Raw genomic sequence first — 26,020 nt, forward strand, 5'->3', positions numbered from 1 at the left:
CACTGCTGAGGGGAGCAGCGGGTGGGTCAGGAGAGGTCTGCCACGCCATGTGGTCACCTCCGGGGCAGGCAGGAATCGAACTCATGCGGAAGCGGATTTAGATTCTCAATGCTGTGCTTTAACCTGCTGTGCCACCAGGGAGGGCCTCATCTCAACTTTTTATCCAAGTAATCGGTTCAGTCCACAAAAGTAGCAGGTAGTCCTATTGACTTACTAATTGCATCCTTAGAAATTTTTTTGCTACTCTCCAGGATGCTCTACACTTTCTCAAACATGACCATTTCTCGGGAATCCAGTCTTGTCACTGTTTTCAAAAGGATGTCTTACGCTGGAACTTGGAGTCATTTTAAGATTGAAAAGTAGTTATTCACATGTCAGGTGGCCGTAAGGAAGGCAAATTACCTAACTCTCTATATAGAAGCAAACACAAATCTGTTTACAACAGCATGACATATACTATGAAAAATAAAGAGCTCTATTGTAAAATAAGGCAGTTTCTTCCCGTTGAGTATGTGTACAGAAGTTAGCAATATCTGCAGCTAGAATTTTATTAGGATTATAGGGAGAATTTGGAGTAGTGATTGGCAACATCCATTGATATTTTTACATTAAGGGAGAACATATCATTATAGATGTGTGTTAGGAGGAGGTGGCGTTAAGGTACTCTCGCTCTTGTGAGCAACAGTAAGGGCTTCTTTCTTTACACATGGTCATCAAAACATTTCCAGGGCCCAATTTTACTCTAAGTTTGAGCAAACCACAAGAAAGCATCCTTAGTAAGTTTTTATTTTCAGAAAGTTTCTATTAACAGCAGTTGACTTGGTGTAAAACACTGTGTTTTAAATTTTGGTATCATCAATTCCCCTCTGTGACAAGTCCTTGTTTGGTTCTCAGGACATGGATACTGGAGCTGGATTGTCTAAGGTCTAATTCTGCCTTAGTGGCTTATTAGCTATGTAAGTTTAAGTTAAGTGTCTTAAGCTATTTTTGACTGTGTTTTTTTATCTACAATATTGGAATACTGACAGTATCTATTGCATAAGCTTTTTTTTTGCTTAAAGGGATTAAACTTGCATACTTAAACAGTATCAGGCAACTTGTAAGTGGCATCTCAAAGTTACTCATTAATTCTTTGACTTCAAATGCACCATCAGAAGGGGAAATGATATATCTATGTCTCTATTTAGATAAAATTGAAGTATGAGTATAAAAATGATTTTATATGCGAAACTCCGAATTAATGTAAGAGATGGTTGTGATGATGGCAGCAATGAGGTTCATGCCTTACTGGAAAGGCATTTGTAAAAGAACATTTTGTAAAAGTTTCTTACTAAAGGAGATCAAGGGGAAGAACATGAATTAGAGATCTGCCAATCAGAGCTCCTCTTTTTGGATTGTGTAGACACATGTATGTGTCTATTTACATTTAGAATTTAGAAAAGAGGTACTTCAATATTGCTAATTTTTAAAATCATCAAATATAAAATAAGGTTATTATTCCATCAGATAAATACAAGAATGGTCACTAATATATTGTTCTAGACATGGAAATGTTAAATATTAATTAATTCTCTTTAAAATAAGTCAAACATTTGTAAAAGTTAATAAAGTCTAGGAAATGCAATACAGGTATCGCATTGTCTTATTAAATTAACTTTACACTTATAGCGAGCAAAATTTAGATCTTGTCATTTTTGAATAAAAGCATAGCTCCAAAATCATTTGGGAAGACACTGCTTTTTCACAATACTGCATTTGATTCAGACACATAAGATCACACTTCCTCAGATGTATTCACCTTACCTTACCCATCACTAAAACAGCCTGAGTCCCCTACCAAAGTCTATTATACATGCTCCCACCTTTAATTTCATAGTGCAGCAGTTTTATCTGCGATTTGAAAAAGGTATGCTTTATGAGGATGGGTATATTGTCTTCTGATTTAAGGTGTATAGTGGAAAATTTCTCAAAACAAAATTTCTTACACTAATTTTATTTAAAAATACAGGGAAGTACATTTGCATTTTAATAGAATGACCCTGGCCTCAAAGCTCATTCTCCCTGTGCTGTATCAATAAAAGCCACACTAGGCATGCCTCACAAAATGTACTGCTCTGAGGAAGTTTTCATAGCTCAATTTTAAGCTCTTCGTTTTCAATATGGCTAAAATCATTCTTGTCTTCTCTAAAAAAACAAAACTTTCTTTTCTATTTAATTATTAATTAAAATATCTGAAAAAAGAATCAGTTCACATATGAATCTTCTGGTCCTTTTTTTTGGTCAAAAAATGAAAATGAATAAAGAACAGGTAGAATGCAAGAGAGGTTGGTAAAATAGAAGAATGTGAGGAAAGAAAACATGAATGTCAAATTTATCATTAAGCAACTAAATATGTATTATTCAAGATAAAGACCAAGATCATTAGTTTTGACTAAAAATAAATACAGCTATATTTGATAACCAAAAGATAAAAACCAACAAAAAAATATAGCCATGCACTTCTTACAAAAGTTGCACATTAAGTGTAAGACACAAAGCTGTAAGTAAAATGGTGGGAAAATACTCTAATTAAAAATAGCCCTTTTCATATATATATATGGGCTATTATATATATAAGGGCTATTTTTAATATGGTGATAATATAATTATAATATTGTGATAATATAATTATAAATTCAATTATAAATTTATACTTATAAATTTAATTATATATGGCTATAATATAATTATAAAGGACTATTATATAATTACACACACACACACACACATATGTAAACAGGACAATATAAAGACCAACTGGGGTTTATTATAAAGTTATCCAGAAAAAGCTTAACAGTAAAATTTCAAATCTCATGAACAGGGTAAAATGCATCACAATATCAACTCAACTTAATATAGAGAAATCTATGACAACGTGCAATGAACGTCAATGACACAAACTCTCAGCAAGCTGTGGATAGAAGAAACCTGCTTTAATTTGTTAAATGCACACAAAATACAGAAAAATGCATAATTTATAAAAAAATTACAAGCCTTCCTTGAACTAAGGAATGTGACAAAAAGACCTACTATCTCTACCTGTAGTGTTCATACTGTAAGTTTTAAAAATAAATGAAAAATGAATAATTAGATAGGAAAAAATACCATAGCATTTAATACAGATCACATGATTTTGTTTGTAGAAAATTCAGATTTTAAATAAGCAATTAGAACTAATAGGAATTTGCAAATCATCAAAATCAGGAAATTTACATAAATTAAATAAATTAATTGTATTTCTAGCATGATATTCTAGAATTGGGTCTCTGTATATTATTAAAATTTTCCAAGAGAAGCATAACTGACCTTGAAGTTTTATCTATTTATATACATTTTTAAAAAAGGTATTTTTTTGTTGTCCTTAATGTAGCAAGTAATAATTTTGACTACAAAAACCTGAGAAAGAACAAATGTCTACTTACAAGTATGTTTGAGAAGAGAATCTTTTCTAATCTTTAATGAGAATTAGGAATTAACTAGTTCAGCATAAGTAGCTCTTTCCTTTATCTCATTTATCAAATACCGTTTTTAATCAGTATACTTTCCACACCACTGTTTTCTAGATATTTGCCTCTGTCAGTAAAAAATGTGTATAAGCTTTTGCTAATGCAAGGGCCTGATATGTCTGACAAGCCTTTTGGAAACTGGTTAAGTGTAAATGAGTTTTTCCTTCTTTCATCAGATGCTCCAGTTGAGTGTGCCAAGTCTTTGGGCCTTGTCTCTACTCCAGTTCCAGGCCGGAGAAGAAGAGTGCACTCTTGTAGGGCAACATCCAACCCAAGATGTTAAAAATGCAAGTAACACAAAACTGTTCAAGAAGAATGGTACCAATGTGAGTAGCTGATTTATAGCTGTTTTAACTGGATTAGAATAAATAGTTAGTGATATATATATATATTTAAGTCTCTGGGGAAAAAAAGAGGTACTATTGTAGTTGTTTTTACAAATTGCCAGTTTTCTCTCTATATGTGAGTTTTAGAACAGTAAAACACCAGGGAAATTAGGGGAGAAGATTTAGCAAATTATTATTTTGCTTATATATTATGAATTATTAAAATTGTCCTGCTTAAATAGTAAGTACTGCTTGAGTTCTAAATACTGCTTTGGTGTTTAAAAAGAGAAACAAAATTGCATGAACATTTGTGTGAAGAAGCATTAGTCATAAAGTCATATGCTGTGCATAACTCAAGGGGTTAATTTCTCAATCTTGCATACTATTTCCTCAATCAACACTAACTACTTTGTGCTTCGTTTTAAAGCAGTATTGAAGAATGAGATGATGGTAAAAAAAAACTATTACTCACTTTCATAGATATTCATTTTTATTCATTATATTCGTGTGATTGTTATATTGTGTTGTCCAGATGCTCAGTGTTCACATTTAATATGCTATTTTGACAAATATTTATAATTTTATTAGAAATAAGCTATTAATAAACTTTCCATGTGTTATTAGTTAATGGCTGAGAAAATTGATTAGAATAAATAAATAGCTATATGTAAACAAGTTTCAACACAAATTTGTACTCTATAAAGTCAGTGTAAACGGACACTCCAAGTTGCTTCAACTACCTACTCATACAGCTGTGATAAAATTGGCATAAAGTGTGTCGTTTGTGACTTTCCTTCCATTGTTCATTTTTTTGAATTCCAAGGGGGTTTCTAAAGTTACTACATTCTTCTACATATAAAAATGTTCACTTAGTGGCCTTGTTTAAAGTGAGACACACTTTTATCTCGTTATCCCCAAGTAGCCAAACAGGCTTTGTGACGCGTGATCAGCGTGGCCACAGAAAGATTAAGTTATTGCCGCTGTTGCCTCTGAAATTCAATAAATAAATAACTGGTAGCTTTGAAATGATTACACTCCATTAAATGTGCCTTCATTTATTAACTTCTTTGATCAGAAAATCAGAAAATGTCCTTTTTAATACAATGTACTTAGTCTTGAGAACCCAAGTGATCTCAGGCAGCATTTTTATTCATACTTGTAACTTGTCATCAATATATTAGTTTTTCTGTGGGATTATAATGATAGTTACCTGCTCCAACAACTTTATCAATGGATATGTTGTTCGCATCCAATTCCTTAGCAAACTCATGAACTGCTTGAGTGGGGTCTTCATATGTATGTGGGTCAACATAAGTCCTAAGACCTGGAAGTTTCACTGTTTAAGGGGATAAAAATAACATTATCATAATAAGATTTATGAAACACTTACTGAACATTTTTTATGATAATTTTTTTAAACATGGCAGTAAAAAGCACCAACATTTATTCTTTGAATTCACAGAATTTTTGCAGCGAGGTTGAATTACTAGGTGTTGACAATTTAAGAAAATTTCTTTACCATAATAAGACATAAAGAGGAACTAGCTTTCCCTGATAAAATACAAAATGGAAAATGGACATTCAATAAAGTGGCTAGAGAAGATAATATTCTTACACACACACACACACACACGTGTGTACATACATACACACATACAAGCATGTGTACATACACACATACGTATATATATACACACACATACACACACACACACCTTATATATCTACCAATATAGTTAAAATTTTACTGTTTAGTTTTTCAACATAGTTGAAGGCTATATAAGTATTTTCTATGCATTTAATAATGGTACAAATGAGCTAAATTCCAAACATAAACCAAAATTATAGCTCCACAAATATAAATCACCTTCATAATATATTAGTTTTCTGAAGATGAAAAATTCCTATATGGTTTTATAATTAAAATAGTACAGACAAAAGATATAGGGAGAATAGTTTTGACTTGTTAAATAATGAGATTATTATATTTGGAAAATTTACTCATACACAATTTGGAAAACTCAATAAACATTTTCCATTTTGCATTTTATCAGGGAAAACTGGTTCCTCTTTATGTCTCATTATGGTAAAGAAATTTTCTTAAATTGTCAATAAACTAACATCCTCTTTCAGAAAGAGATACTAAGATCTATTAAAATTATTGTATACATGTTCTAACATCAAAGGCTATACACACTTGAATAGATACATACTGACTTTACTTTTTCTCTCTGTGGAACTGACTGGTACTGAGGGATAAAGCTAAAACACGTATACAGCTATTTAAAGCCCATTCAAAGCCATTGTTTTGAAATATGGAAACATTGGTAAATATATCTATATCTATATCTATATCTATCTATCTACATATAGATATAGATATAGATGTGTGTGTGTGTGTGTGTAGCATTGCTTTATCAAGGGAAATAGATACTTAATGGTGATACATTTTTTTAACTTATCCTACTAGATTACTGAAGAAATCTTATATACTAAAATAGTAAATAAAATCAAAATTATTCTATTATCACTTTATAATGGAAGACCCTTATTGGCAAATTAGTAACTGACCATTCTATGATACCCAGATTTATATAACTCAGATTTATAGTCTGTAGGAAACAGGTATACAGATTATAGATGGCAGCAGTTGTATTAGGGCCACTTTAGCATAAAGCACATTTGTCCAACCGGCCAGAATTTCAGAGTTTCTACTAAGACATGACCAGTTTTTAGATCTACAAGATAACTTGTGAAGATCATGGTTATGACATTTTAAAAATTATGTCATTGTGAAGCTCTACAAAGTAAATAAATATAGGTACAAAGGATCATCAATAAAATATGACTAGAGAGACAGATGCTAAAAAAACAATTTACCTTAGCTGCTTTTTCTGAAGCTTTTGAGATAACAGGGTAGGAAAATGAGGATGAAAATGCAAAGGGAAAATGCAGGAAGAAAAGGGTGATGTCACTTCCTTCCCAGTGGTGTTGACCTTGACCCTTGATACAATGGAAGAGCAGCCACTTCCTGGCCTGAGGCTGTGAGAAGACACCAGTTTCTAGGGAGTCAATACTCACAGAGATTTGCCATTGCCTTGGCAAACTCTAAATAGTTTTAGAAATAAGAACTTTGGAAGATTTTCTACTTCAAATAGCTAGGCAAAGAGAACTCAACAGGTGTCAGAGAAATAAAGCTCTTAAAAACTTTCTATTCAAACACCTAGCATGACTGGCTGGCAGGTATATAGATATTGCTCATTCAATGATGGAGAGTAATACCATTATTTATATTTTCAATGTTAAGAATGTTTATTCAGTTACTACCACTGATGTGATAGTGATGTTTCCGGGAACTAGAACTTTGACTCAGAAATGTCCCCCCCTCCTTTTTTTTAAGCTCTCAGACCAGTTTGTTTATTTTATGCCATCTCATAAACAGTAGATCATAAAACAAATTGTGTCGGGGACAATATCTCAAATAGGAATAGGCTTTAAATAGCCTTAAAAGTGTGTTTGTGCTTTTAGCTTTATCCCTCAGTACCCGTCAGTTCCAGAGCAAGAAGCATTGCTAAATCATCTAAAAATTCAATAATCATTTCAAATGGTTTTTATTTCAAATAATTTCAAAAGTAAAATGATGAAATTAATTAGTATTATTTAAAATCATGTAAATTGCTTTTCTATTCACATGATATTTGTGGAAACAACACAAACATAAACATACATACATCCCTAAATAAAATGGTCTGTTCACTGGGGAAGTTTTAGCTGCTGATTTTTAACAGCTGACCCCAGAGGTTCCAGGAATCAGGTGATTCAGAATGCAAGGCACATAATCCCTTCACACCAATAATTAAGGGCAACATACAGAGTAACTGGGCTCTGTCAAGAAAACCAGATAATAAACACATGCACACGTGTTAAGCTGCACTACTTTACAGCTCGTTCTGTGCAAACACAATAATTTACATTTCCATTTTACCAGCATGAGTTGCCCTAAGGATAGCAAAAAAAGCAAAAAGGCCCAGCCAAAGGGGGCAAGGGGACAGGATCTTAGGAGGTGAAACACATTTCTTTCCTTTTGAAGCAATATTATAGGATTTGTAACAAGGCTGAAGGGAATAGTTCATAGCCAAGGCCTTTTAAAGTAATACCAAATAAACGGTCTGAAATAAACCAGCTGCAGCATTAAGAAACAGAACGCTTATGACATGCATCTAAGTTACTTAATGTCTTTGCAGCAGGGTAAAATATATGTCTTTTTTTGGGGGGGGGGTTGACTATCATAGGATATTGTGCATTCAAAGAAAATTTAAGTTTCAAAATAGAAACCAAAGGCTAAATAGATCACAGAGCAACTTGCGATCAGGAAATGGGTTACAATTGGCACACAGAAATTTACCAATGCTCCAAACTCATGATTCATATAATTCCTATAGAAAGAGCCAAATCAACATTGTCATGCTCTAAAACCAATATTTACACCAATCATCCAACTCAAATGAAGATCAACCTGTTTCTCACTGATTTAACTATTTTAACTGTGCACAATGATGATGACGTGGTGCTCTGTGGGCTCATGGGATAAAAAGCAAGATCCGATCCTTAAATTTGTTCAAGACTTGGTAACCTAACAAAATGATAAGATGTTGTTGTTAGGAAAGTAGTATTTTGGCTTTACTTATGAATTACTCCATATTGGACAAAACAGTGCTCCCTGCAGCACACTTTCTATCCCTATCAACTTACATTTGGAAAAATATTTGTTTTTCTTTGTCAAGCAACTGTGTGCCTCCCGCATGTGAGCCAAAGGTCACCAAGTTTTTGTATGGATAACTAAATTGTCATTTCTTTTAGATACAGAATCAATGGCTGATATGACATAGCCTATAGATTTGAAAATTCTTTTATAGAAGGTAATAGTGAATGCTGAAGAAAGTAATGCCCGCAAAGCCGCATTAATTATACTGTGACTATGAGAGAGCACATGAGCATGTGTATTGTCTTTGCTCTAATTTCCAATGAGAACAGTCTGCTTCCTTTAAAGCAACTGATTAATAATTGCCATGTTAGTGGAACAATAGAGTTTAGAAAAGAGAAACACCTGGGGTGATTTGCACACAAGAAAAAACAACAAACTCTTTGTTAGATATGAACACTTTGTTTTCTAAAGAACATTTCTTTTAGAAAATGCTAACTAAAGACAAAATTGACTGGTATTAAAACGTGTGTGTGTGTGTGAGTGTGTGTCTGTGTGAGTGTGTGTGTGTGTGAGTCTGCTGGCTGGCCAGCCAGTTGACTATCATGTAACTTCAAAATAAACAGTTTATTCTAGAGACCCTCTTCTGGTTGGTTGACCAAATGGAGAGGAGCATTTCACATAGACAGAGGCTGTTTATATTTACTTGGCAGTTAGGAAAGGGAAAAGGCTCCAATTTAGATTTAAGCAAAGGGCTAGTAATAAGGAAATTGAAGATACGCTTTGCCTTTCAGCCACGCAGAGCGGACCCTGCTACGTGCTCCCCATCACATGTGTTATGTGAATATAAACCATTATTTGAGTAGAAACCACAGGTTACCCTTCATGTTAGTTTAAGTACATTGAAATGTGCCCATGTAAAAATTACTCAATGTAGCCATGAAGTTCCTTCTCTGTTTAAAATAAATTCCATTTGCTCACTATTCCCATAAAAATACTGTTGAATTCTCTTTGTCAGGGGGGAGTTATCTAATTATAAAGCAACAACTGCTAAAACTAAAATGGTAAGACTGAAAAATCAAAATCAGTTTAGAAACTTACAATGTCCGTTCCCAAAATGAAGCCTTTTTTCATCTGAACCATGTTTTGACTTGTTATAACCACAGAATCTAGATTAAGCAAGGGAAGAGAACACATAAAGAAAATAGACTTAAAACCATTATCTGTGTAAGAACGTGCAAGAGCAAAACCAAAACAAAACAAAGCAAGTTCCTGAAATAATTAAATGCTTTAGTGAAAATTTAATGAGTTCATATTTTCTAAATCCTCTATAGAAATCCCTTTTCTCTGGGGACCCTGGGAAATTGGCTAATGAGGAGACATATAGAGGGGCTTCCCCACTGTGCAGACCCCTTCAGTTCAATTTTTATAATGGCCTTAGAATGTGTTTATAGTATTTTTTTTAAACAACTGCTGTTAGAATGAATGAAGGGTACAGTCTCCATTATAAGTTGCTGGTGCTGGGCAGTGTTACCATGCTCTGCTGAGAAAGTGTCAGGGAAATCCAGGTATAATTTAAAGAGTGAGGGGATAATATGAAAAAGAAAGAAAGAAAGAACTAGGAATGAAGTCAAGAGAGAAGTGGTATGTGTTAAAGAGTGGAGGCAAAAAAGAAAATAGAAGCTCTAACTGTAGAAACAAAAAGGAGAAGGATCTAGAATACAAATGGAAATCCCCCTATTCCTTAAATTTCTTTATTGAGCACACTGTTCAGATTTTAGCAGCTACTCAGGGGAACTCAAAGCAACAAGGAAAGTAAGTCGTAAAGAGACTTCGAACTCACCTCCCAATCAAAACATAGGTGACGACTGTGAGGAGAATAATGGCCACCGCTGCTGAGATGGCGATCATTACCACTTGGCTATTTTCACCGGAGATGGAGAAAGCTGTGAGGTTGAAGAGAAAAAATAAGAGAAGAACAGGCATTAACACATCATAACATCTACCAGGAGAAGCTGACGAATTAAGTCACGCTCATGTTGCTTTTGCCTTGAAATACAGCTTTGTACCTATTACAGTGGCAACAGATTTCTTCACTTAGTGTAAAAATTAGACAGTTCTTATAGTTTTGCTTGAAATTTTTACCTACTTAGCAAGATAAAATATCATTTCAATGGTGTCCATCACATATGACCTGAATGCCTGCTGTGTAAAATACTTTGGGCTGGATCTCTCTAGCCTCACTGGAGAAGAAACTCATTGGACAAAGCAGAAGTTATCAACAAGAAATAAGCAAACATAGAGAACATGTAAGACTCCCAAGAATGAAATTATAGCATTTTCTAATTAAGAGATCCTTGCACACACCAAATTAATTCTTCTCCCTGTATTTCCTACCTTTGGAGGTAGGTCATACCCTCTCATTCAATAACATGACAAGAGGTAAAATGTTCCTGGAGCAGAATTTAGCCTGCTTTCAAGCTTTGTAAAGTTCAGGTGCTTGGAATGATTCCAAACTTAGTCTTTAAAGTTTAAAAGAAGAAGATATTGTGGCATGCAAGTGTTGGGTCCATCCCAATCTTTCTTTGAACGAGCCACATTCATTGGTGTATGTCTACAAATGTTTTTTTGCTACCAGTACCTACTTGAGTAGTAGCAACAGAGATAGACACAAAGCCTAACTACGTATTATGTAGTTCTTTACAGAAAAAAAAAATTGTTAATCTGTGATGAAGACCATTGTTTCACTAATTTTGATGTTTAAATAAACCACTGGGGCATCTTTTTGAAAAATAAATTTGATTCAGTTGATGAAGAGTGGGGAGTGATACTACTTTTCTGATGGCCTCTCAGAGTTGCTGATGCTGCATTCTAAACCACAATATTTTGAGTAGCAAGAATCTAGATATAAATATGAAGTCACTGTATTATTTCCTCTCCTGATCTTTCTATAACCAATTAACCACCAAACTTTTCAAAGAATCTTAGTTTATGCTTCAATTTTTCAATTTTCTTCTGGATTATAATTAGAAATTCTCTAACAAGTCTTTTTTTTTTTTTTCTGCATGCCTTCTTATCTTTTTCCTACCCAGCAGAATACTCCTGAACCACTGATTTGACCACATCATTGTCATGCATAAAATTACCTCCATCAGCTTCAGGATATGCAAAGTCTGTGGCAGAGCTTATAATTTGGACCTCCATTTTTCTAATAAAACCCCTCATAGACTCCCTAAAACACAGAGATTCTGGAACAACCCCTTTGATATGCTCATACTTTGACATTTATCACTCTGGAAGTATATGCTACTTAAATAAATTGAAAAATATATATATGCATGTATATATCTATATATATAAATATATATATATACATGCACACACATATGTATATGTACATATAATCTTCTATATACACGCATATATTGTATTAAGAGAATTTAGTTAAATGATGACTATCAGCTCTCTAGCAGCCACATACCACACCATCAACCTGATCAAAGCTTAAAGCTTATAAGGTTTTCTCTAGAAAATGTGGTTTCAGGAATAGTTAAATGATTCATGTCAAAGAACATGGCAGATCATGCCAAATTAGTTTTTCTAGGCATCTAGATAAAAATCTTGGACTGTGGCAGGATGGCATACTCTTAATAAGCTGTGTTGCAAATACTTAATTTCTTTATGCCAGCACACTACTGCTTGTGCCATGTGACAGCCAGGCCGGGGCTTGCTGTGTCTCCCTGGTGCTGTCCGCAGCTTGAAGCTGCTACAGCTTCAAGCACCTGAACAGGACACTCTCTCCTCTACCACTACCACGGCACAGCGGCTGGAATCGGGTCATTTCTGCTCAAAGCAGGACTCATCAAATAGGCAATCTTCACTCTGGGGCTTGGCAAGTCCCTTAGACTGCACAGATACGAGGTCTTCTTTCTTTCACTCTTTCTCTTCATAGATGAAAAATGGGGATGATAGTAAACATAAAGAACTGACATGTAAAATGGAAGTATTTTAAAGTATTAGGGAGTATGTGCTTCATTAACCCTCTGTACAGTGGGATAATATAGTGAGTCAAGTTCAGAAAATGTTATCTAAATTACAGTTCCAAATGCAGTGTAAGTTACTAAGAACTATTTATGTATTATAAATGAGAACTTACATACAGTGTTAAAAGAATGCTAAGATTTAAATACAAACACAAGATTTAAATATAAACAAATAAAATGCATCCTTAGAGTTTTTTATGAATATAAAATTTTGATTTAAAATCTATTACAAGAGGTTTCTTGGTCTTTTTTCCCCCCTAAGACAGAGGGTGATTTTTCTCATCTATATTTAAAGTCTGGGAGAATAACATGAAGAACTAGTACTGTAGATTGATTCTTTTTAAAGTGAAACTGTGCAAATCTATTTATTTATTTATTTATTTATTTATTTATTTATTTATTTATTTATTTATTTATGGAGAAGGGGATGTTAAGAAGTCCATTAAGAAAAAAAAAAAATCTTTTTCATATGTTCTCTCTCAGACAGCGAAAGTACCGTAAATATAAAACTTATTTGGCAAAATTCCTAAGACTGCAGTTTTCAATGGAATGTTTCTTAAACCTCAGTCACTGAAGCCTCATTAGAAATTTATGCACAAACACCACCACAGCAATACCTGTGAGAAATCTGGACTCACACTATACTTTGGAATTTTTTGTTGCTGACAATTTTCTTACCAGACTGGGTAAAGTGCCAATTAGGAACATACACAGTTAGACTGGTATTCCAAAATATGCAGCAACATAATAAATGCTTATCTAATAGTGACCTGAATTCCTGGTCCCTCTACATGTCGAATATCTTCCTCAGGGCTGATTACACATTAACCTTTTCATTAGTATGATTTGAGCTCTTTTGTGATAAATCAAACAGATTCTGTCACTGTTAATTCAAATAATCATGGAAAGGTTTGAAAAAAGTCAATCTATAATCATTTCAAAACATGAGGCTTTCTTTGCACCACTGAAAAGTTATAAGAAGATTCAGAATTAGTAATGCTAAACTGCAGTTAGGTTCTGTTGTGCCATCTAAATTTTTAATGTGTTTTAAACCTTGTTTACAAAAACATCCACAGCGTTTTATAAGAGTTTTGTTCTGAGCGTGATTTCTCAAACTCCTTACAGAAAGGTTAGAAATTTTGGAGTATAGATGTATTTATGTAGTTCTTGGCGTGGACTTCTCATGTTTTAGTTGTGAACCAATGACTTCTAAAAACACCAGAATATCAAAACTGTACAGCAGTTACAGATGGCTATTGCAAACAGCATTTCTAATTGTCTGACAAAAGTGCGCTATAAATATTGACTCTATCACAGTAAATTAGTTTTTACAATCTTTTTGGTAATCTCCAGTGTTTCTACTTGGGTATAAAATATTACCAAAAATATAACGATGTGATTATATATAATAAACAAAAATGTAGAACAGATATTCTAGGTTCTGGGGAAGTGGCAAATTAGAACAGTCAGCTGTGGCTGGCTACTAGCTTTAAATTTCTTAGCATTTTTATTTTAGTGTTCTTGATCACCTACAAACACACATAGTAACACATGCACAAATATGTATACATATATGTATATATGCATTTGTTCTTCAAGTTTCCTTGAATCTGTTTTAATATCTTACTAGTTTTCTCATTAACTAATAAGCTCAAATGTTACCCTTTTGAAAGTTATATTTTAGCAGAGAGCTTTTCAAATGAGAGGCAAATGCATTCAAAGAAAGAAAAATGTTACTGGGGAAATATTTGCCAATGTTACACCAGTTTTAGCCAAACTTAAGGGCAAATAGAGGGACTGCCCAAATTTCTTTTGAATGTATTAATAAATGTGGGGATAAATCAAGTTTTAGAAAATTGTTGATCCCAAAGTGATGACAATATTGAATGTGCTAAGGATTTAAATAAAATTAAGATCCTCATGGATCATCAGTTTCCATTTTTGTAGTTCATTGATTTATGCAATGAACCTGAAATATCTGGATTAACAGGTAATGAAAGTGTTACCATATTAAATACTGCCCCACAAAGCAATTTGTCACTAATAGAAAACCAGACTTCCAGGCATTACAGATGTTTGATTTGTAAAAGAGGGAGAGAGAGAGAGAGAGAGAGAGAGAGAGAGAGAGAGAGAGAGAGAGGACCAAACAAGTATATGTCACACAAACACAAATGAAGAGCTAATGTTATGCAAATTGTTAAAAGTCCCAAGCCAAAAAAAAAAAAAAAAAGTACATTGTATTTAATTACGATTTAACAGAAACTGAGAATGAGTTACCAAATACTTTTCAACAGCCCTCACCCTATAACCGATTAAACATTGAAATAATACATACAATCTGGGCTTGTTTCAAATTCAAATTTGCGACTGTTGCTTCCATATCCTGCTGCTGTTCGGGCTCGGATTTGGAAAACATATGTCGTGTCGGGCTTCAGGCTACTGATGGTAACGTTTGTGCCTCTTGCCCTCAGAATGGTATAACTTGTCTCTTGCTCCTGCTTTGAGGTAAGAAAAATCATATTCAAATTGAATCTTCATAATGTTATCCATTGGTTAAAAAGGTGAATCACTCAAAACCAACTCGTTTAAGTTTTAGTAGATAACAAAGGACAGATTGAAACAAAGGACAGATGCTAATCATTTCAATCACTGAATGTAACAGAGATAGTTTTAAGATAAAAATATTTATAGAATATTTTTCCCTTGTATAAGTTCTGCCACAGAAAGCAGAACCACATTAGGTTTCATTCTTACAGATTCCAAAACACTGAATAAAAATGTTTTGTTTAAAGTACTGGTTGTCTAATAATGACCCTTTCCCCTCCAACATGTCAAATTTCTACCATAAGACATATTACACAGCTTGTTTTATACCTTATTATAATTTGTTATCAATATGAACTATCATGGTCTAAATTCTACTGAAAACACCCACTTTTTTTTTTTAACTACAACTGCATTATTGAACCACAATTTTATGATGTGAGGCAAAATTATCTACTCATTCCCACCTTCTAAATTTCCTTTCACAAAGTCAAGAAAGTGTTTCACCTTTAGTTCAATAATAAAGTAACATTGCTGTGAGTACAATGTCCCATATGTGGTGAATAAAATTCCCGTGAATGTAAAGGTCAGGAAATACCTTAATACTTAAGAAAATGAACTACGGAATAATTTATCAATGGACTGAGTAATCATGATAAAATAGTCAGTCAAGACGGTTCTGCACTGGAAGTCCAAAAGTCCGCTTCTCATGTCATAACCTCTTTGCTGTGGCTTAATGTTGTAGAATGCAAAGTATTAGATACAAGATCTTTTAATCCCTCTATGCTCTCTATACCCATAAAGCAAATGTGACACATGAGCATAGCTCAAAACAAAGCTCTACTCTTTGATTTTCTTGCAAGAAGAGCACAGCACAGGTGAAGCCAACCTCCCTCCCTCCATGTACCAGCCCTGTAACATCTACTGTAGTCTCCCCACCTTTTCATAGTATTTGACCTCATAGTCCAATATAATGCCATTAGGATGTTCAGGTTCTTGCCAAGACAAGGAGATGCTGTTTCTGGATGTGCGATCCTTCTTAATGGTGATGACGGGTGATGGAGCTGTAAAGAGAAGATGGGAGGGGTGTTGGGCAGAGGCAAATTAACTGGCTTGGAAAAGGTGGTAAAGAAGAGCAAGGAGACAAGGGACAAGTAAATGGAGTCTATCATTGTTCTAATCTTTGGCAAGAAAGAACTATTTCCATTTCAAAGGCTCTTGAGTATTAATCTGGCCCCAAATCAAGCCTCAGCAGCTGGATTATAGCCCTGGTACATACAGACCTATGGAAAATGAGCTGAGATTTTCAGCTGCTGGTGGACTAGTGGCAAGTGAGCAGATGTTTTCAATCTGCTACTATAATGTAAGCAAAGGAATATATTTAAAATATTAAAAAGAACAAAACATCAGAATGACCTATTTGTTACAATGTTGCAAAGTTATTAATGCCAGATTCTTCTGCTCATTGATAACATTTTCATATGCAGCTCTGCAAGAGAACTGGAATCTATTATCTCAAGGAGTCCCACGGTATCTATAGGTAATAATAATATTTAGTGCATTGTAAAATTGATAGGATTTAGGACATATTACAATAGGTCTTGACTTCTGAGAAAACCTCTCATGAATAAAAATATATATCAGGAAACAACACACTTGTGTTTTCAGGCTTAGATTCTTAAAATGTGCTTAATAAAAAATAGCAAGAAAATACTGTGTCACAACTATACAGATATGTTTTGTAGTATCTTAATGAGCTAAACTCTGTACTTGTTGTTGGCTATGCATTATGGAAAGTACAGAATAAGAATAAAAAACCATCTGTTTGGATCAGGTATCATAGGGTCACCTTCATTTCTAATGGGAGATTAAACATTTTACATGATATCCTTCTTCAAATCCTTCCATTAAAAAGAAAAATGCATATTATGTATCAGTGAACTTCTGGCTTCACCTCTCAGTCTGGTATACTGGTCAAATGAGATATCTCATTGTAGATTTCAGTGATACTGTGCCCCAGTGGGATGCAGCAATATAAAACACAATATAAAGCAAACAAAAATAAAGCCTGTTGTGGTCTATTAAGCACTGGTTGCGTTCTTGCTAACAGCCTATTTTTCGTATCAGTTGTTCTAAAATCATGGATTACTAGAATCCTATGTATGTGTATTCCATTCCACAGCTAGCAGAAGTTCATATCCGTGGATTTGATATATGTTCCTGTGCTTATCTCATGCACAATGTTCTCTAAGTTCTCATTTGAAATTTTCTTCTTTATAAATTCTTTCCATTTTAATTTCTCACTTAAAAAGAAAGCTTTCATTAAGTGTTATGTCACTTTGGTGAAAAGAGTGAACCCTATCCAAGAATATAACAATAACTATTCTCTCTTCCTATTTCTATTATTTGTGAGATCATTTTATGATCTCTTTTCTATTAAAGTGCCATTATTTTAAAGGCCTGCAAATGATGAAATCTTTTTGCTGAGGGAAAAAAATTTGTTTGTCTGATATAAATTCATTGTATTTATTCACATTTTGATACCACTAATATTAATATGTCTTGTAACTTAACATTCCTTATCTTTCATGCTTATTTTGTGTATTCAATATTATTTTATTATTTCCCAAATTGAATTTCTAACATCTGCACTCAGGATGGTGTATTGCTCTGATATTGACTCTAAACAAAGGATAAAGTATTTGGATTATATTTATTTACAATTTTATTAAACAAATTGAATGTTAACAACATACTTCAGAGAAAATAAATAACAGATACATTGTATTGCTGAGAGTTAGTTTCTTTTTATTTAGTCTAATGCTTAAACTAAAAACAATTAAATCATTATCCAATAGCTAATGGGAGAATGAGAGCCCCAAAGTCTTTGGAACCAGATTTTGCTTTTGTATAAAATGAAGAAATACCACTAATTTGCCTGCTCAAGTAAATACATTAATAGAGTAGCTTTTAATGTATGCTTTTAGGGCATTTCAAGGAAACTTAATGTTGGAAGACTTTTCAAGTAAACCCATGGAGACTCTATACCAGTATCACAGTGAAACTTGTTTACCATTCCTAATAATAATTAAACTCTATTTTCAAATAAGTTTCAAAAATTATGACCTATAGCATGTCTTCTTAGGAAAAAAATAAGAGAAAATGATTTCTTTCAAAGAGTAACTATGATAAAGATTGCATTAACTTTTTAACTACAGTTTTTCAGGCGGTTTTGGGGAGCTGCCCAAATTTTACTGCTCCTACACTGAACAAGATTTTATAACTGTTGAAATTCTTCAAAGGTCTTTGAACAAGCTGCAGGGCCCGGTTGGACTGTAATAAATAGCCTTTTGTAATTCCACACTTACTTAAGTAGAGGCAATTGCTCGGAGCTTGTGCCATCTCTAAGTTAAATGAACCTTTTCTGATTGCTGCTTTTAGGCCCCTGTTAAGTCATTTGTTCTGCTCTTTTTAATACACGCCCCTTGTTTTGGCTGCATTTCAGCAGTTTCAACCCACTGCACCAGCTGGAATCCTATTACATTTAGGTAATGCTCATCAATATTTTAATATTAATAAATAATTAACAGAAATTGTTTTCTGTCCCCAATAAATAATTTTAAGACATAATAAAACATAGTGCAGAGAGAGAGATACATTCTTTGGGCATTCCACTGTATCAAGGCTTGCTAAAATGGTTTTAGAACACTTTAATTCATGTCTTGAGGTACTTCCCACACTTCCTCATATGCTATAATATAATTTGTAATATTAATGAGAAACAGTGTTATGGGTTATGATTCTTTTAGTTCATTTTCATTTTAGCATTTGTTCAAAGTACTAATTCCAAAATTCATAGAAACTCAATTTATTTTTTTTCTGCAAAAAAGAGTATTATATTGTAAGTATATCATAAAATATACTTATTTTATTCCCATTTATTTTATCCCCATTTCTCTATTACTTTATTAACTGCTGATTTGAAGGAATGTTTGGTCACAGTTCTATGAAATGAATATATATATATATATATATATATATATATGTATAATCTTAAGATTAGAGAAAGGCTTAGAACTAAACAGAATTTACACAGGGAAACAGCACAAATTTTCCCTAGCAAAATGCTGGCATATAAACTAAGCAGCAATTACTGCTGAAAGCCTCCAGTAGCCCAGAACTAATTGTTTTAATCGATTGCCTCTTTTACATACTTTAAATGACAGATTCTTAATATTGTTCTTTTATTAAAGGATGAAGTTGATGACAGACTAGTTATGTGTGAAACTGGTCCAGGCATTTATACAAGTTAGTAAATGGGTAAGTTTTGGAAGAAAAAAACGCAATCAGGAAACCAATTACAGGAAACATTAAAGCAGTAAGAAGGCAATAGTTGTTAGTAAGTTAATGGCCATCTTTTAAATAACCAAACAAATAAGTAGACAAGCCTAAACCAAAACAGTCCCTAGAAATCTGCTAGGAAAGGAAAAGGGAGTGTAAGAGACCTTCGTGAGGTTTATAGGACCCATAGGGGCGAACATGGCCTAATATACATTGGAGGAGGCTACATCCACACCTCTGAATCCATAATGTTGTAAAACAAAGTCATCTCAATAAAAATGATGCAATTTAAAAAGTTAAATAAATAAAACAATGCCTTGGTGTGAAATTACATAGTCATTGGATATTTCAGAGGAGAATTTTTGACCCTTTGATTTTGCTATTCTGCATATGGCTGGGTTTAGGTGTCCTTTGACAATAAGGAAAGGAGGAATGATTTACTTGGTGGAATGAAAACAATTACACTTTAACTGAAAAATGTCTTAAAAGGAAAACAAGACAAAAAAGAGTGAAGGTTGTGGTGAGAGTGGGAGACACGTGAATTGCAGTTACTCATTCTTAAATTACAGAAAAATCAAAACATTCCCAGTGTTAAAAAAATTCTTAACTTGCAGCATGACAGAGAATTTGCTCATAGCAGCTTTGATTCATTCTTCTGTAAAAGTTTTCTTTGTTAGGCCCCTTTTACTCTTCTGGAAAAGTTTTCTTTGAAGGACTCACCGCATGAGTTCGATCCCTGGATCAGGGAGGTGACCCACATAGCACAGCAGCCTTCTCCTGACCCGCCTGCTGCTCCCCTCAGCAGTGTGCTTCAGTAGATCTGCCTGTTCTGCTCCCTGTGCTGTTGTTGGTGAATCTTCTCCCCCGGCCCCACAACCTCTGGCCTGTGCCCCAGTTCTTGTATGCATATATAAATAAATCTTTTTTTAAAAGTTCTTTGTTCATGACATGTCACTGGATAGGTATTTCACCCTGTTACATAGTTATATGTGTTTCATGAACTCCTGGTATCAAAATGCTTTTCAACTTCTGTTCTAAGACAAGTTAACTTTTGGGAACCAAGGTTGAATTATTGATTGCATGTTATTTTCCCTAGTTCTAGGTCACAATAATGGAAATCTCATGAATAAGAAACATGCAATGTCTAGTCTAAAAGATAGAGAAACAGAAATAGAATTTATAATCTAATAAAATAATAGAAAAACAAATGACAAAGGAGAAACAAACAAACAAAAAAACTAGAAAGTTTTCCATTTCCCTTAAAGGGATCAAGCTATCAATGGGAAGGTGTATGTAGTTCAGTTTTCATCATTCTGGATACTTCTTGCTCCAGATCTACTAACAGCCATGGACGGAATTAATTATTTTATTTATGGTGTTTTCTTCAGGTATGTTTACCATTGTTCTGTGACTAAAATATGACCCATCCATCAGATCAGGAAGTCAAAACCTCAAAATTCAACTCCTAAAGGACCCGGTTTGGTTCATTTGTTTTTATTGGGACTTTCCTCTTTCTGGGCTTGGGAATTTCTAATGAACCTCTGAGGTATCTCTGTGGTTTAGAGATTGGACAAGTTAAAGTAATAGCAAAAAGAGTTCAGTGTTTCTTTTCTAAGAGAGCCAAAGCTTTTAAAAATTATCTCCATGGGAAAATATCATGCAGTAAATGGTTGAAAGATTTTTCCTTTGAATCAGACATGCCTTTAAAAGCATTACTCCCTTATTTTTCGTGTACCATTCATTATAATGCCTACTTAACAACATTTCCTTTTCAGTTTTTTCCCCAAATGAACACTTCTATTAAATCCAGAAACACTCTTAAGTCTTGAATTAGTATGATCATTCATAACTAATGTTCTCCATCTCACTGCTCCTACCCTGATTTCCCAAATCTGTTGTTTTCAGGAATTTCCTGTTTTGAGCTCAGATCTCACCATTTTACAATGTAACCAGTTTGAATTCCAGAGTACTCTTTCTTTGTATATTCAGCTTCACCAACACCCTTGAATGCTTCATCAACTCCCACATCTAAAAGCTGGTTAATTTCCTAAAAATTAATTCTAGTTCTCTAGCCCTGAGCTAGTTCAAACTCCTGACATTCTTAACCTTCACTGGATTCTGTATCTTTGATCTCAGTCTTTCCAAAACTTTATAAACATCTTGATGTTTTATCATTTCATAAAGAAAATGAAAAATTAGTCCTCCTTTCCTTCAGAGTCTCTTAATTTCTAATTAGTTTCTCTAAATTTGTTAACTAAATCATAATCTCCAGAGGAAAGTTCTAGGAATCCATAATTTAAAAAAAATTGAAATAAAAAAACACCTGAGACCACACATTTGAGAAATTCCAGATTATAACTAGATACATAATTTGAAGTTCTTTATCTTATTATTGAAATTACTTGTCAGATTGTGACATAGATTCCATTTTCTATTTATTGCTTTCTCCTATCAAAGTTAAAAATCTAAAACTAATTCCTAGTTTTTCCGTAATTGTGTAGGATAGACACTCTGTCTGGAACACTCAAGCTCTCCCGTTGCACCTTCATAATTCCTTCTTATCCTTGGAAATATATTGCTAATATGATTTCCCCAAAAAGCTTTTGCTGAGTTCCTTAGGCATTAATCAGTTCCTTCCTCTGTTCTGATGTACAGTATATCTGTTCATTCTCTTACTTTGGTCAAGCCCCTTGCATTGTGTTGTAATTATAATGTCTTCCCACCGGAATGTAAATACCTAAGGATTTTTGTTGTCTAGCATCATGCCAACTTTACATACATTTAGCTAAGCAGTTAGGTTAGCTTTTCAAAATCATGTATGACATATATTTTGGCTAGATCCTCTATTTAATCTCTGATGTTATAATAATGGATTTCAAACAAAAATAAAATTATGTTTATCAGAAAGACCAGTTCTATAAGATTATATCACTCACTTTCTGTAAGAAAGAAGTAATGTCTTGAACTAAATCAATAGTATAGGAAGAGAAAGATTTAAGGTATGGATAATGAATACATTTTGAATAGGGTTTCAACTTTCTTCCCCTATTTTCTGTTAATATGGCTAAAAGAACAAGGGGAAAACTTGGGTCAAATTTTATTTTAACTTACTATGTAAACTCCTCAGCTCTCAGTTTATAGAAAATGCTAACTTTTCACTTATTGTTTTAGAAGACCCTAGAAAAAAATTAAAGCGTAGAGGAAGCAGTTAAAATCTGCAATCTCATTTTCATCTCAGCATTGAGCAATAAAGTACAGAAAACTTGATAAAAGGATCATTGCAGAGGTGCTTATTATGGGGATTAATCAAAATGAGATTCTGTTCTTCATTCTTCCTTTGTCTTCACAGTCTTTGTTTTAATAGTAAATTTTACTTTAATACCATCTAAATATTAGAATCAAAGATGTTTAAAAAAATGAAGCCTTCTCTCCTTTGTTTCTACAATGCTGTACTCTACAACTTTCCTTATGTTTTTACCATGGAATGTGTAGGTTCACCACAATTCTGCAACACCAGCTAGATAGCCTACAATTTAATTTAGTTCTAAGAGTCTTTACCTAGAGATAAAATCAGATATCCTTGGTAGGATTAATCCCCATGAACCTGCCCTCTCCTTCAGATGCCAATTATAAGAAATAGGTCCCCAGGTTACCCACAACTTGTGTCTGACAAATAAAAATAGCAATTCCACTTCTAGATATCTGGTTGAAGAATATGGAAATGTCAGTTGGAAAGGATATATACAATTCTATGTTCACTGTAAAACTAGTCACAATAGCCAAAATAGAGAAATAATTGAAATGCTCAGGGGGCTGATGAATGGATAAAGGCATAAATATACACACTGGGTGCTACAGTCATGAAAAAAGATGAAATCTTGCCATTTATGACAGTACTGATGTACCTTGTAGTGACTATGCTCCAAATAAAAACAACACAAATGCAACTACAAATTCAAACTCATAGATTCTGACTATAGAATGCTGATTATCAGTGGGGAAGTGATTTAGGGGTGGGAAGAAAGAGAGAAGGGGTCAATTGGATGATAATACAGGGAGTTGATAGCTAGCTTTTGTTGGAGGGCAAGGTGTAGTACATACATTTCTCCAGTTGTGAATCTATACTCCTAAAAATTATGTAGTTCTGTAAACACTGTTATTTCAACCCAAAAAGGAAGGAAAATAAGTATTTTCTACAAAGCACTTGCTGTTCTACTCTTCAATTGACTAATATTTTTTTTAAAGGTTTATTTAATTAGGCATACAGAACTGGGGTACAACCTGGAGGTGCAGGGGTGGTGAGAGGGTCACCAGAGACAGATTGAGGGCCAGAATGGTCAGATCAACAAAGTACACTGCTGAGGGGAGCAACAGGTGGGTCAGGAGAGGTCTGCTGTGCCATGTGACTCGCTCCCAGGGCAGGGATCGAACTTGCACTGAAGCAACTGTGGCTAGCTTGCACTGCTGTGTCCTTACCTGTTGTGGCATCAGGGAGGGCCCTCAATTGACTAAGTTAACCAAATAAAAGTATGCAGACATAACTGAACTTCAAAAACTGATTTAAAAAAAAAAACTTTTTCTTAAATTCTTCTCTTTGAAGTATAACTATATTAACAAACTTATAAAATACTGATTGTTATGTACATCTACACCATCAACACCTTTTAGAAAATAAAAATATTCCTTGAGTTTTACTAGGATGGTCTTCAGTATTTCAACAAGTCCACAGTTTCAGAGATGAGTTCAGAGACTAGTGATCCCTAACCCAAGTACAATATGTATTGATATATAAGACAATTATTCATCAAAATCTGTGTGTGTGTATGTGTGTGTATGTGTGTATATGTGTGAATGAGGTTTCTTTTAGCCTAGTATTCTCTCTTTTCTTCACATAGATGAAATGATACTGTTGGAGTGGTTGTCTTTCACTTTTTTTTTTTTTTGTAAAGATTTATTTATTTATGCTCACAGAATTGGGGTACAGGCCAGAGGTGTGGTAGGTGAGAGGATTCACCAGAGACAAAATGGGGAGCAGAACAGGCAGATGTACTGATACACTGCTGAGGGGAGCAGTGGGCGGGTCAGAAGAGGTCTGCCACGCTATGTGGGTCAGCTCTCTGGCCAGGGATTGAACTCGTGCTGCAGTGGCTTCGTAGAACTTCATAATGCAGTGCTTTAACCAGTTGTGCCACCAGGGATAGTGCTGTCTTTCACTTTTAAAGTGAACAAATGAAATTCAAGTACATCTAGAGCAGTATCTTTTTATTCATTAACTACTCTTAAATATATAGTACTCTCCAAAGTCTTACACAGCAGATATTTTGACATGTATGCATTATTTTAAAGTCTTCAATATCCTTTACTTTTGAAAAATATATACTATATCTTACTATTTGTCTACATCTAAACTTAGAAAAAAAAAACATAAACAATCTTCATGAATATGATAGAATCTTCCTATCTTCCAGAGAGCCAAATTGTTTAAGACATTCCTCACTTCTGAAAGACTCTAAATATCCAAAAATTTCCAGAAGATACAAAATTTGGTTTTGGGAGTGACTGACAAGTCAGTCCAAATACTGACTTCTTGAAAGTTATTCTTGGCTAAACTTCTTAGTATTATATTTAGAAAATTTACTTTAATGTAATTTTTAATATCCCAAGTTCCCAACTGATGTAGAATTACTTGCAATATCTCCTGCTTATTGTATTAATTTAATGATTTCCTTTAAATAAGAACAATGCAGTACATAGTTCAAAACTAAAACTGATAATCAAAATCTATGTAACTGAATCAAAATCAGAAATCTTTTATTTTTTTTATTACACACAAGATTTTAATAGAAATAGTTGGAAACTTTGAGAGAGACAGCTGTTGAATACTGTGGTGCTGGAAAAATGATTATGGTATTGGATCACACTAAAATAAATTCATTGCAAATTTTATAATATGGCTAGACTTACAACATTATGAGCTGTTATTTGTTTTATAAGGGCTGCAGCAGCCATTGGTCTGTTCTGACTCAGGGTCATTCAGGGGTAGAATTGCCATCTTCGAACACAGGACAGATGAAACTAATTCCATTTCAGTGTCAGTTTTTATGGAACTTCTGACAAAAGACTTGTAGTCTACAGATTAGTGTAAATGGAGAATAACTTTCACATCCCTTTAACACAGAAAGAGTACTGACATGTATCCAGTTTACATTTCACAGATAACAGTATGAAAATTTGTCTTGAAAGTTTACGCTCTTTGGTTTGATTCATAAGCTCTAGCGGTACAAAAAACAGGAACAATATTTACCCTATATTATATTGAGTTATACTTAAATATTAGACTTAGTAAGTTCAACTTTGACAGGTAAGCTATCACAGTAGACAAAAAGGAGTCACAGAAATTATTAATTTTGCTTGGAGTATGTACGTTTGCTAAATGTCATTTAATTTTACACTTCAAACTAATAAAATCCAGAATATATATATATATATATATATATATATATATATATATATATATAT

General features: G+C 33.7%; 1 protein-coding gene across 1 annotated transcript in view; it reads right to left on the reverse strand.

The window, feature by feature from the left end:
- Positions 1-26,020, reverse strand: part of EPHA3 (EPH receptor A3) — a 281,424-nt gene that overhangs the window by 41,978 nt on the left and 213,426 nt on the right. Inside the window, exons 6-10 of the mRNA XM_004675278.2 lie at positions 16,100-16,224; positions 14,952-15,114; positions 10,417-10,519; positions 9,675-9,742; positions 5,082-5,207 (exon numbers count right to left, since the gene is read on the reverse strand). Of these exons, the coding sequence (XP_004675335.1) occupies positions 5,082-5,207; positions 9,675-9,742; positions 10,417-10,519; positions 14,952-15,114; positions 16,100-16,224 (585 nt within the window). The remainder of the gene's footprint in view (positions 1-5,081; positions 5,208-9,674; positions 9,743-10,416; positions 10,520-14,951; positions 15,115-16,099; positions 16,225-26,020) is intronic.

This window comes from Condylura cristata, unplaced genomic scaffold, assembly GCF_000260355.1.
Source record: "Condylura cristata isolate star-nosed mole 26May11 unplaced genomic scaffold, ConCri1.0 scaffold00003, whole genome shotgun sequence".
Taxonomy (NCBI): Eukaryota; Metazoa; Chordata; class Mammalia; order Eulipotyphla; family Talpidae; genus Condylura; species Condylura cristata.